Below are 13,057 nucleotides of genomic sequence, written 5' to 3'. Positions count from 1 at the left end.
ACGTTTGATAAGTTTATTTAGTCAGTTCCCATATCGTACATTAGTAGACAGCCAACATACTTCGGATTCACACATTTTCTTCAATCGTTACATTCTCGGCCCTGTTTTAGTTTTGTTCAGATTTAAGGATGTTTTTGTTCCCTCAAATTACGACAGCAGGATCGATTGTGAGAAACCGAAGGAAACTAGAAGCTCTTACACTTCGACGTGCGCGCGCAGCTGCATTATTAAGATGAATATATCATATGTACTGAATTACCATAACCCTACAGTACGGGTGCTTGTTACTGTGCGGTCATTTCTAAAACGAAGCCCAGTCCTTCAGTGCAGTTTACTCTAGTCCTTTTTTTTTAAACTCTTCAATTCTTCAGTCCTCTTCCCCACTGTTTCCACAGTTGAGTCAGGGAGTCTAACATCACGATGTACTACACCGTACACCTCCCTCACTCCACTTTTGCTTCCCTCCTGCCTTCAAAGGTGTGTTTCGAACTTGTTAAACAACAAATAATGAACAAATAACAATAATTTAATTTCAAGAAAAGCACAAATAATAAATAGCATCATCTCCTTTCAAAGGCCCTCCCCAGGCTGGCGCACTGCTCTGCATTACTTCTCTGTGAGTGAGAGTTGTAATATCCTCTCCAGCTCTTCCTCTTCCTCCCGCCGCTTCCTGCCAAAAAACCAAATTTACAACCCCATCAGCACAAGTCAACATCAGTCAAGGTCTTCGAAACACACGCGTCCACAATGACCCAACGCTACTTCGCTTCACTTGCTTGATAGCGCTGCTCTTGCGCAGACTTCCAGCCCAGAAAACCATTTGTAGAAAAGGACATACATATGAAACATTTTAACTTTTTTTTTTTTTTTTTTTTAAATCTAAAACCTCCTGCTCTGTCCTTCACCTGTCCATCTCCTCTTGGTCCCTGCAAGACAGCTCCATGGCAATGCGCAGCTGCTCATCGAAGCTGGTTGCCACACCGACAACCCCTGGAGCCCTCGACTCGGTCAGCGAGCTGTAAGACGGGGGGTACTGGACAGCTCGGTCCGGTGATGAAAGTGTTTGGGGGGGGTCCGATGATCCCAGGGTCTCCCCCCTTTCACCCAACGAGTGTGAGAGCGACTCCTGGATTGCCCTGTCCACGAGGGAGACGGAGACAAAGCAATACAGTACGAACCCATTTGTAGCAGAAAGCAAATGCTGCATTTCATTTTACACTTTGCACATTTTCCTTTACCGAGATGTGTCCTTTTAATATTAATTATACTCATTCTTATTCACGCTTGCATTTACATATACCATTTTCTACACATATTCTATATGTTCCACATACAATTATATACAGCACATAACTTGGCTGTATTATGGTATTATTTACTGCATCATTTTAAACACTGGTAACAGTATAAAATCTGACCCAGACATTTATTTAAAAAACCAAGGCTGTGCCATTTCAACCACAAGTACTGAAGCTATTAAGTCCTACTGCAGTTTCTGGGTTTAATTTTCACACACACACACATAATTTTCAGATTCTTATTACTGCAAAGAACCATACTAAAAAAAGCAGAACAAAGATAAGACATAAGTTACGTGGCTACTTTTCTGTTTCTTCATGCAAGGACTTCCCCATGCACCGCATATCTTCAGACTACACTTAGTTTTTCTGTGCTTGGAAAGAATTCTCACCAAGATCTCTTCTGCAAAAATGGTGAAAATAAATTAACAGTTCAGGACAAACCTTTCGAGCTGAGAGTCCTCCTCATACAGGGCCGAATGGGAGACGGGCCGACTGTTAGTGAGAGCCTCCCATATAGTCACCTTGTGAGAAATAAATGCTCAAATCTTACAGTAAAGACTTGGTTATGGAAGGAAGTTCCTTCAAACTGAACAACTGACACAGTTACATAAGTAACACTTCTTAAACAACAAAAAATTTGCAGGTGTTTAAGATTCAGGGAAATTGTTATATTTAGCTTAAAACTTTAACAGCACCATCAATGTTTACAGCTGCCAATGATCTGTTTATAAAACAGCAAAAAAGAAAATTATTTTGACAGGACATTATTTATGGTCAGCTGGTTATATATAGGCAGCAAGGAAGTTTGGTGTTTGGGAAAAGGTTTGAATTCTATTCAATCTGTGTGAAGTTCGTTTGTTCTCCCCTTGTCTGTGTGGGTTCAGTCTGGGTGCTCTGGTTTCCTCCCACAGTTAAAATACATTTATCTCAGGTTAACTGGTGACTCTAAATTGCCCTTAGTGTGTGCAAATGTGAGTGAATGCATACATGTCCAGGTAGGGATTGGTCTCCTGTCCAGGTTGTACCATACTCAGCCTTGCACCCCATGTATCTGGGATAGGCTTTGGACCTCCACAACCCTTTTTTAGTATTAGGAACTGAGCAAGTGAGTGGTTCAATTTGCTGTTTGCCTTCTCTTCTTAAAGCTGTTGGAGATAATGCGCAGACTGCCTTTTTCCTCTCCTTAGAGGGATGCTAAGCATACAGTGGCATGGTCTTACTTGGTCACTTTCAGTGCCTGCATCCAGGAGACTCTGCTGAATTGCGAACTGCAAGAGGTTGTCATCTTCATCCCTCATGGGCTCACTGCGGCCTGGGCCAAGAGTAGTGTATTCTGCTGGGGGTTCGAAGACTGAAGGATCCACCTCACAATGCAGGGGAGGAGGGGCCTGCCCTAGTAGCAGAAAAAACAAGCAAGGAGGCATAAGGGCAGTGAGAGGAGAAGAATAAAACTGATCAGTGTTCACAGACCAACAGTTCTAAAGCAGGCAGTACACAGGAGGAGAAAAAAAAAAAAAAAATCACCTTTGTTCATTTCAAATTGGAAACTGTCACTGTCCTCCACTTTTGAACCTATAATAATTGTATCTGCTTCACAGATGCAACTATAACAGAATGACTGTGTTACCTGCTTGGGGGGCCGCCTCTGGTGTGTGGACAGTGACAGCGTTAACAGGCTCATCACAGCCACAGAGGTTACTGAAGGTCACTCTGGCATTGAGCACATGGAAAAGAGGGATCTCTGGGATAGAGGACACAAAAGGTAAACTGCAATTATAACATCAAAAAGAGGTTTAATATATAACAGTAAACATTATCAAAAGTTTGATGATTCATGTATCATAAAGAAGTGCCTGTCTGCATGATCTAATCCCAAGAAAGGCAGAAAATGATGTGAGAGGTATGTTTTTGACACGAGTTCTTTAAGAGATTTTGGTTTTTAAGTGGTCTTTTGTAAGTGGACTTCAACTGTGCAGATGCCTTCCAGAGTTTCAGATAAAAAAACAATAAAAAGCCTCAAATAGAAAAAAAAAAAAGCCTAACCACATTTCTATGGTTTTCTGTTTTGATCATGCACAAAATTCTGACCTCTCTGTAACTGCCTTTTTCTGTAACTTCTGTTTCTCCTACCTATCTTCACTGGAAAACCAGGCGGGAGCTGGAGTGTGATGAAGTCCCGCAGTTTGGCAAAATGGGCGTTGGAGATGGCCATGAGGTCAATGATGGGAATGACTTGCTCTGCCAATGACAGGGGGTGAGCCTCGCTGAGCCACAGAGTGGCCTTGAATCTGGAGGGGGAGGGTTGGTAAGAGAGAGAGAGAGAGAGAGAGAGAGAGAGAAAGAAAGAAAGACTATTTTTGCCAGAAGCCACTGCAGTGCAGTGCAGTGCAGTGCAGTCTGGTCCATCCCTCATACCCAGTGTTACACATCAGTACTACCGGCTATAAAGTGCAGACATTCTGAAAGAGGAACTACGTGACTGAGCCCGCTACTGTACTGTTTCTATTTATAGTGAGCTCCTTTTCTCAATCGCAGCATGGGATCACTGCTTTTGGAGGGAGAAGAGACATCAGCACATCAGAAGTGAGGCAGCGGAACACACTGAACCTCAGCTCTGTTTTAGGGACAGAAAATACCTCTGTACTTTGCTGGTGAGCTCTACAGGTCGGCCAATGTCTCTGTTGTTGAGGGGAAACTCTGGGTCAAAATACTCCTCTGCAGTGATGGCCGTGGGGTTGTGAGGACTGGCACACTGAGACACGTGACTCTGCAATGAAATTGACCCGTCATCTCCATCTGCTCCATCTTTACCCCCGATATGATAATCATTCATGATCGAATGTACAAAACGATAAAATAATGAGAATTCGCTCAGCACAAATCTTGAGGCCTCCAGCACTCACTCCATTATGAGACACGTGTTGTTCTGCTATGCCGAGGAATGACTGGAGAGGAGTCTTCGAACCTGAAAATATTTAAAATGAGCAATGATGGAAGGATGATGCTGAAGATATTGAGCTTCTCTCATTTCTACTCTGACAGGATCTGTAGACTTTAACCATGAGCACAGATGCCTTAGATACACTCCCCTCCCACAATGAACTGCTGAGCCAACCACAGTTTCAGGAGAAAGTTCTTCAACAAGGTCAGGAACTCAAAACATGATTTTTTTTTTTATTAACATCATACTGTCAACCTTTCCATTTCCCACACTGCCATTCCAACTTTATCTCCATTTCACCCCATCCATTGTCAACAACTGCTCGTTCCGAGTGGGGTTGCGGTGAGCCGGAGCCTACCCGGCAACGCAGGGGGCAGGGCTGAAGGAGTAGGGGACACAGCCAGGACCGGACGGGACGCCGGTCCATTGCAGGGCACGGACCCCAGACCTGCCACTCAGCGGGCACCGGCCGAACCTGCCACGCCACCGCGCCCCCCACCATTTCACCCCCGCAGTACCTTTGCACCGGGACTTGTCCTGATCCGAAAGGTGCTCCGTTCTCGATCGCGTCACCAGCTCCACATTACTAGCACTGTACACCTGTGCCAATCAGGAATTAAATAGTCTGGTCAAAACATGGGTATTAGCTTAATGTACGCTGTCACAAAGCCAAAAAAGTGGTGGGCTCCCAAAGCAACCAAACATCTAACCTGAGAACCACACCACAGTCACCTGATATATTCCACTTTATGACCTTTGCTGCGGACATAAGAGCTATTCCACTCAATTCCCACTGCTGATGACAATGGAAAAACTTCCTCAACCATCCTGCTGCAGGCCCCTTTTAGCTGCAGTGTGAATACCCTAACGGAGCACCCCTCCCCCTTCCTCTGTTTCCTGTGGGACGGTGAGCAGGAGCAAACAGTGAACAATGCACAACGAGCAAACGTGGACTCAAAAATGCTATTTTTACATATCTACACCCATGGCATCGTCTGTGGGTGACATTTGCATCTGTTTGTGTGTTTACGAACAGCTCCGCATAAGGGGCTCTTAGTTTCTGGGATCCGGTCCTTCACGCCGTTTCACGTTCTTGCTGATGGACCCAAAAGATGGCCTGTGGCTCAGGCATTCAACAACAGAAGGAATCTTTCACCTGAAATGGCTGAAATCTGGATGCGGATATAATGATGCCATCGGTCACTGCTGCTCTCGTCACACCATGCGTCCTTTCTAACATTACTCATAGGAGTGCTGCATCTCCCTCCAACTTTTCTGGTAGCTTCTTGAACTTTCACAATAGCACAAATCTTCAATATCTGTAATCCCTACTGCAGGACAGCCTCACAGCTCCTAGAATGTGGGATTGGACACGGGTTTGAATCTTGCTCAGTCTGTGGGGAGATTGTCTGTTCTATCCGTGTTCACTGGGGTTTCCTCCAGGTGCTCCTGTTTCCTCCCACAGTCCACAGAGAGGTGTTTCAGGTGAACCGGAGACTCCAAATTGCCCTTGGTGCGTACATATGAGTGAATGAGTGTGTGTGATTGCCCTGCGAGGGACTGGTGTTATTAATTTTTGGTGGAATGGATGTATTCCTTTAGTCCTGTAAGCTGCAGCAGACATCAGTCTCCCATGCTCTGCAATGGCTAGCAGGATATAGTACTCACCTTGGCTTCATAGCCACTGACCACCTCTGTCTTCTCTGAACGCCATCCCCAAATGCCAGATTTGTTCCTGAGAAGGAGGAAAGGGCACTGATTTCCACGGAGACAACAGCCTGGCTCTCACCATCTCTTGCCCCATTGCTCTCACACAGAATGCGAATATTACTCCCTCCTTCTAGCCCTTGCCTTTCTGTGTCATATTTTAGGAAACAGTGGGAATGTCTGACACCATCACCGAGTCACAGCAAACACATCCAAAAGTCCAAAAGGGGATGAAAAGAAGAGCTGTGATTCCCACTGGGATACAATGCCCTCATTCAGCTCCCTGCTGCATGGTGGGATGATATAGGCATCAGTTAAAAGACAAAATTCTGAAATGCAAATTAACTTGATAAAGAAACCAAAAACCTAACAGCAAAGTACAGTTGTATATTCTACTTTTCCTTCTCTAAGCCTTTTATTATGCACTTTGATTGTTGACACCTTAGCAATGAATAAACTTAATCGTCAATGTTATCTCACACAATGTTTCACATTTACATTCATTTATACAGCTGACACTTCTCTCCAAAGTGACCTTCAATGTTAAGCTAGTTACCACAATTTCTTAAGTTATACAGCTGAGTAATTTTCATTGTATCAGTTCAAGATAACTGAGGGAGGCACGGTGGCGCAGCGGGTTTGGCCTGTGCCTGCTCTCTGGTGGGCCTGGGGTTCGAGTCCTGCTCAGGGTGCCTTGTTGTGGACTGGCGTCCCGTCCTGGGTGCGTCCCCTCCCCCTCCAGCCTTGTGCCCTGCGTTGCTGGGTTAGGCTCCAGTTCACCACTACCCCGCTTGGGACAAGCCGTTTCAGATAGTGTGTGTGTGTGTGTGTGTGTGTGTGTGTGTGTGTGTGTGTGTGTGTGTGTGTGTGTGTGTGGGTTCAGGGTAAGTACCTTATTAAAGGATACAACAGCAGGAAGTGGGATCACACATTGTAGCAGTGAGTAACTAAATGTAATTCACCGTGCTGTACTGTCTGGTACACCCATGACAGGGCACCAAGACCACAGTGTACAGAACAAGGACTTTCTTGATTGCAACATCATTTTTCAAGGTTCTTACTTATATCCATTTTTGTGTTGATTATGATTAGTTAAAGATTACTGATTACAAAAATACCACTAGCCTCTCCTTGAATGTCAGTTTTACTTTGGTACTTTACAGCTTTGGAAGATTCTAGAAGGCACCATAACATTCCAGAAAGAAAAAGATCCTACCGGAATATTTGGTGCTTGGAACCTGGTGCCAAAATTCACCAAAATTTACTCATTTCAAGAATGTGGAATATTTTTCTAAAAACTGACCTATAATATGAACTGTTATCCTAACAAAACTAAATGAAAAATGCAAAAAGACAAAATTTTTGTTACGCTGTGCTATCAGTTGTGCTTCTTTCAGATAACAGAAGCGATTTTAGCTGCCACCTTTAGATCCAGAGATTGCAGGTTCAAATCTGCCTCCAGCTGTAGCACCCTGGTCAATGTACTTACCTTATACTGATACAGTAAAAGTGGGTAAAACCACTGTAAGTAGGTTTGGAGAAAAGTGGCAGCTGAATGAGGTATTTTGAGTTTAATAAAACTTTAGAAAAAAATACAGTACTATCACTGCCCCCCACCCAGCTAAAGACATCAAGACATCCCAAAGGCAGTATTGCTCTCACCTTTCAAAGGCAATGTTACGGGTATTAAGGTGGGTGGAGACAATGGGAGAGGTGAGGCGCTGGGCTGTGTTCTCCTGTGACGGCAACATAGCAGCCAGCAGGGAGGGAGCATCGCGTGGGGAAAGGGAGAGAGGCTCCGTGTAGACCACCTGCTTCTCGTGGTCCACCTCCATCACCACAGCACCGCTCTCTGTGGGAGGAGAAATGGACGCGACATCGCTGTGCCTGACCCACACAGAACATGCACCACGCTGGGTTAAGAGCCAGTCCTGTTGCTCTCTCACCTCCGCCCTTGAAGATGTAGCTGCGGCGGCCCTTGAGCCAGGTCATGTGCTCGAAGCCCAGCAGCGTGGTGTCCACCCGCAAACACGAGCCACTCTTCCACACACGATACACATCACTGGGGCACACCTTCGAAACCAGGGGCACTAGAAGAGGGCACAAGAGGGATTTTTACACTACAGCACAGGGACACAATGACTCAACAGCGTGGTATGTTCACAACAGGTCAGAACATGAACAAGTGTAAAGCATATTCCAAAAAAAAACTAATTACCACCTTCCATATATCAGCAAAGCTTGTAATTATGGAAAGAATGATGACATACATGTACTTTCTGAATTCATTACAGTTTGATTTCCTAAAATAATTTTTTTCTGCTTCCATTCTTATTTTATCATGACTACACGACTTATATGAAGTATAAAAAAAGTAATTATTACCATTTACTGTACACAGTCTACCTCGAGGCTGATCATCAAAAACGCTGCCACATATTTAATATGCTCACAACAGCAGTATGTTGCACGGCATCATTCTTATTTACAAACGCTGCGTATAAATCCCGGTTATGTGCAGCAGTGAGACAAGAGCCATGTGCAGTAAAACAGTAAATGCGAAGATTTTTTTAAAAATTAGGGCAGGAAGATGGAACAGTGAGCTGCACCGCTGCCTCGCAGCTCCTGTGCTACGGGTTTCGGGTGTGAATTTCAATTCCGCTCCATCTGCGTGGAGCTTGCATGTTCTCCCCATGTTTCAAGGGAAAGGATAACCTTAAATTGTCCATAGTGTGTGTGTACGTGAGTGAATGAGTGTGTGATACAGTTATGTGCCATCAAAGGAATACCCTGCCTTGCACGTTATGTTTCTGGGATAAGCTCTGAAACACCGTGATGCTGCGCTGGATAGGAAGTTGTTGGTAAGAGATGACTGACAAGAAAATTATTCCACATTAAAAACCATCAAACCGAAGCTGCAAAGTTAAGCGAATGGAAAAATACAGCAGTATTCTGCACTCCAGTCTTTGCTGACCTACATTAAACATCTCACTAAAAAAATGCTGATCCTGTTCAACTGGCCGACACGGGGAAAAGAGTTCCGACACAGTAAATGCTGCCCATTACTGTGAAAGTGCATGTGGGCGCTGTCCCTGGTGTGGTGCTGAAACCCCCCACAAGGGGCAAAGTCGGGCCGGACTAATACTTACCCCAGCTTGTGAATTCCCACTTCATTTCCACATAGAAATCCCGTGCCTAAAATGACATAGCACAGGCATTAGAGCGCAGTAAAAACGGACCAGGACTACACAGTGCTGGGCACTTTTTACTAAAGATTACTGTGGTAATGCTGCTGGAGTCAATGAGCTATTAATGATCCTGCCAAATTAAATCAAGGCTGTAACAGCTCGGTCCAAGTCAGAGTGATCGATGCAATCAATCACAGCTTCGAATCAGAGGGGTCAATCATAATTAAAAGACATTGGCAGTTTCGTTTCAAGGGTTTATTTTGTCACCTTGACACTGCAGAGAATTTAAAAAATTTTTTATTTAAAATATAAACAACATATTTCATATTTTAATAGATAAACTAGTCTCAGTGTTTACCAAGTCGGACTGCTACACAGCTATATAGTATGGTGGTGTGACCTGAGTCTCAGTTGCATGTACAATAGTGTGTGTGTGTGTGTGTGTGTGTGTGTGTGTGTCCATCCTGGTGTGTGTCCACACACACAATCACCTGTCTCAGTTTGCTGAGCAGCTCCGGAATGCCAGCCAGCCTCTCTGTGGCTCTCTTGTAGTCTCTGTACTGCAGAACCAGCTGCACCAGCTCTGGGTCTCCTGTACTCACTGCTTCCTGCAACACTGAACACAGAGCACTCAACATCAGTTATGCTTCAGCGCACACACTAAAGAGCTACACAACACACTGGCAGCTGCTTTTGGCTCATTCAGCTGCTGCCACTGGCCTGTGCCTTTTGGTCTCCCTTCCCACTTCACCTCTCTGCCACATCCCCCTGCTCTTCACCCACCCGTCCAGCCTTGAGCGTTGCAGTGCGTGGGGTCAGCGGAGTGCCTTAGCAGCACACGCGTGGACTCCAGGTGTCCCAGGCACACCGCCAGCTCAAGTGGGGTGCGTCCTCGTGGGTCCAGCTGCTCCACATCATGCTGCAGAATCGCAGGGAGGTCAGTGCCACACAGAGACGACGGCACACTGCAATGTATGGTGCCTGCACAAAGCGCCACACACACACAACGAAAATGCACAAACTAGTGTGCATGCAAGGCAGTCTCCAGTTACTGTGCGTGAGTAACGTGAACAAGCTATCACGTAAAGAGAATATGCAACATTATCATGCATAGCAACCTTGCAAAAACTATAATACATGTAGATCATACACAGATTGGAAAACAGACCACTCGTAAACCACTAAGCATGCAGACCACAAATAAATCACCATGCATGTAGACCACACATAACCCATCAAGCATGCAGACCACAATCACCATGCACATAGACCACACATAACCCATCATGCATGCAGACCACAATCACCATGCACGAAGACCACACATAACCCATCATGCATGCAGACCACAATCACCATGAACGAAGACCACACATAACCCATTATGCACGCAGACCACAAATAAATCACCATGCAAGTAGAACCCATCATGCATGTAGACCACAAATAAATCACCTTGCACGTAGACCATACATAACCCATCAAGCATGCAGACCACAATCACCATGAACGAAGACCACACATAACCCATCATGCATGCAGACCATAAATAAATCACCATGCACATAGACCACACATAACCCATCAAGCATGCAGACCACAATCACCATGAACGAAGACCACACATAACCCATTATGCACGCAGACCACAAATAAATCACCATGCAAGTAGAACCCATCATGCATGTAGACCACAAATAAATCACCTTGCACGTAGACCACACATAACCCATCAAGCATGCAGACCACAATCACCATGAACGAAGACCACACATAACCCATCATGCATGCAGACCACAATCACCATGAACGAAGACCACACATAACCCATTATGCACGCAGACCACAAATAAATCACCATGCACGTAGAACCCATCATGCATGCAGACCACAATCACCATGAATGAAGACCACACATAACCCATCATGCACACAGACCACAAATAAATCACCATGCAAGTAGAACCCATCATGCATGTAGACCACAAATAAATCACCATGCACGTAGACCACACCAAGTGCCGTACTGACTAGGAACAGTGAGTGCCCCGGGCACGAGCGCGCTGCCTTGTACCTGTTTCTTGTGCAGCTCGCGGTCCAGCTCCAGGTACTGGTTACTCCACACCAGGTGGTGCAGGGGAAACGCCTCCTGGGCCGTCATCGCTCACTTCTGAGGCTCACACACAACGTGTTTCTTTTACACACACAGACGCGCGCAAACACACACACACGCGCGCGCGCGCGCACTGAGCGACCCTCGAAACCGCAAGCCCTGCTTAGAGATAATATTCCGTGAGCAGCTGGAAAAATGTATATATCGGAGCGTTAGTCGCTGTTAATAATAATATTCTGTCACATGAATGGACTCCTTCGTTCGCTGGGGGTGCGAATCATGTAGCCGTCTCACCCACGCCGGGCAACAGAAAATATTATAAATACGAATTGTACAGGAGAATGGTTAACTGTACGTAGTATATCTAAAACACATTTCTTTTTTGTAATAAACTGCAAATCGCCCTTTTTTCCATTAAGCTACGCCGGATATTGTGTGTTGGTAGGGTGATACGACCCACGTCCCACCGTTATTCCCATCCCATGATAGCTCGAAAAGTAACCAGTTCAACCTATTTCACGAAAGCTTGCATTCCGAGCTACATTACCATATCAGCCGTATTTTCAAAAAGAAAAATCTGGAGCCGTTGTTATACTTCCTCGGGTGATAATGTTTGCCCCCCCAGTTTTCAGTCATCCTCGTTCCTCCGCTGCAGAAACACAACACCGACGCGCGGCCTACTTTCCATGTTCACATCCAGGTCACTCGAGTTGACGCAATGGCCTTGGTGCGGGATGCCCAGGGCGGCCGCTTTCCGCGACACCTGACCGCTAGCCAAAACAGTGCACCCTTCACTTTTATCCCGTTTTCCTACGAGCATCGACGTATTTTTTTCCCCACTATTTCTAATATTTTCTCTTGGCATTCGTTGTCGGCGAGACGTTTTTTTTTTGTTATTTATTTAATTTTCACGTCAGCTTTTTTTGCAAAGCTTTAGTTCCAGGTTATGTGGGAAGGAAGGGAGGCATGCGATGGAAAAGAGACAGGCAGCCTCCTTATTTAGTTTATTTGTTCATGAATTTCTCTGAAAATTGTTGAGCAGGTACTTTTAAGGTTTGACATTTCACATGTGGTTTTAGACGGAATGACCTCGCTTTAAATGTTTTTATAAGAAGGCTTTACAAGTGTGACAAATAGTATCAGAAAACGTTTGCCCTATAATTATTTCGATTATTATAATAATAATTATTACTACTACTACTGTCTCAAGAAGTTGCTGGGAACAGCTGTAAAGAAACCAATGATGATACGCTACACCACCACAGTTGAATGAAAATGAGTAAGGGAACGGTCTTCGGCTCCGGATCCGAAATGACAAATCGAATGTTCAAATATAAGTGATGAAATTAACAAAATATACAATAGTATAAATCTCATTTCTGATTTTACTGGGATGTTTTGTTGCTTATTTAGAATTTTTATTTTTTTTTAATACTAACCAGTAAGCAAGGAGGCCCACAAATTCCGATTTATATTGAAGAAATTTAAAAGATTAATATTCATAAGGAGGACTATGACACCAGGGTTATAAATTACATACTGCACAGCAGGACTCCACTGCCCCCAAAGAGCACAACCTGTGAGAAAAGGCAGTTAAAACCAGAGCATCCTGAGCTCATACCATGGAAGTACAGCCCCCCCTGCAAACATTTCAGTGACTTTTGGACCAAAGATGGTGCTTGTTGACATTTCCACAATTTCCAGCAAGAGAAAAATCAGACTATCACTTTCATTTTATGAAACAGCAAATTGTTTATTTTATTTTCCTGGAAAAAATCAGAAAGACTTCAGAAAATAATTCAAATGC

At 44.6% G+C, this 13,057-nt stretch overlaps 1 protein-coding gene across 2 annotated transcripts; it reads right to left on the bottom strand.

Annotated features, from left to right (window-relative positions):
- Positions 1-5: 5 nt before the first annotated feature.
- ankrd13d (ankyrin repeat domain 13 family, member D) lies at positions 6-12,191 on the bottom strand. 2 transcript variants are annotated; one of them, XM_018754903.2, is made up of 17 exons: positions 11,798-12,191; positions 11,212-11,307; positions 9,921-10,056; positions 9,629-9,753; positions 9,099-9,144; positions 7,896-8,039; positions 7,612-7,801; positions 5,911-5,977; positions 4,761-4,842; positions 4,205-4,266; positions 3,938-4,068; positions 3,432-3,589; positions 2,929-3,042; positions 2,522-2,694; positions 1,743-1,822; positions 906-1,136; positions 6-670 (listed from the first exon to the last, which is right to left on the bottom strand). In XM_018754903.2, the coding sequence occupies exons 2-17, from the start codon at positions 11,296-11,298 to the stop codon at positions 607-609; spliced, it is 1,890 nt and encodes a 629-aa protein (XP_018610419.1). In that variant the 5' UTR covers positions 11,299-11,307; positions 11,798-12,191; the 3' UTR covers positions 6-606. The 2 variants fall into 2 exon arrangements, with proteins under 2 accessions (XP_018610419.1, XP_029108242.1); XM_029252409.1 differs by having other exon boundaries at positions 11,212-12,191.
- Between the last annotated feature and the right edge of the window lie 866 nt (positions 12,192-13,057).

This window comes from Scleropages formosus, chromosome 5 (genome assembly GCF_900964775.1).
Source record: "Scleropages formosus chromosome 5, fSclFor1.1, whole genome shotgun sequence".
In the NCBI taxonomy this organism is placed as follows: domain Eukaryota; kingdom Metazoa; phylum Chordata; class Actinopteri; order Osteoglossiformes; family Osteoglossidae; genus Scleropages; species Scleropages formosus.
Note: the sequence above shows the minus strand (reverse complement) of the source record. Positions and strands in the feature narration are given on the sequence as shown.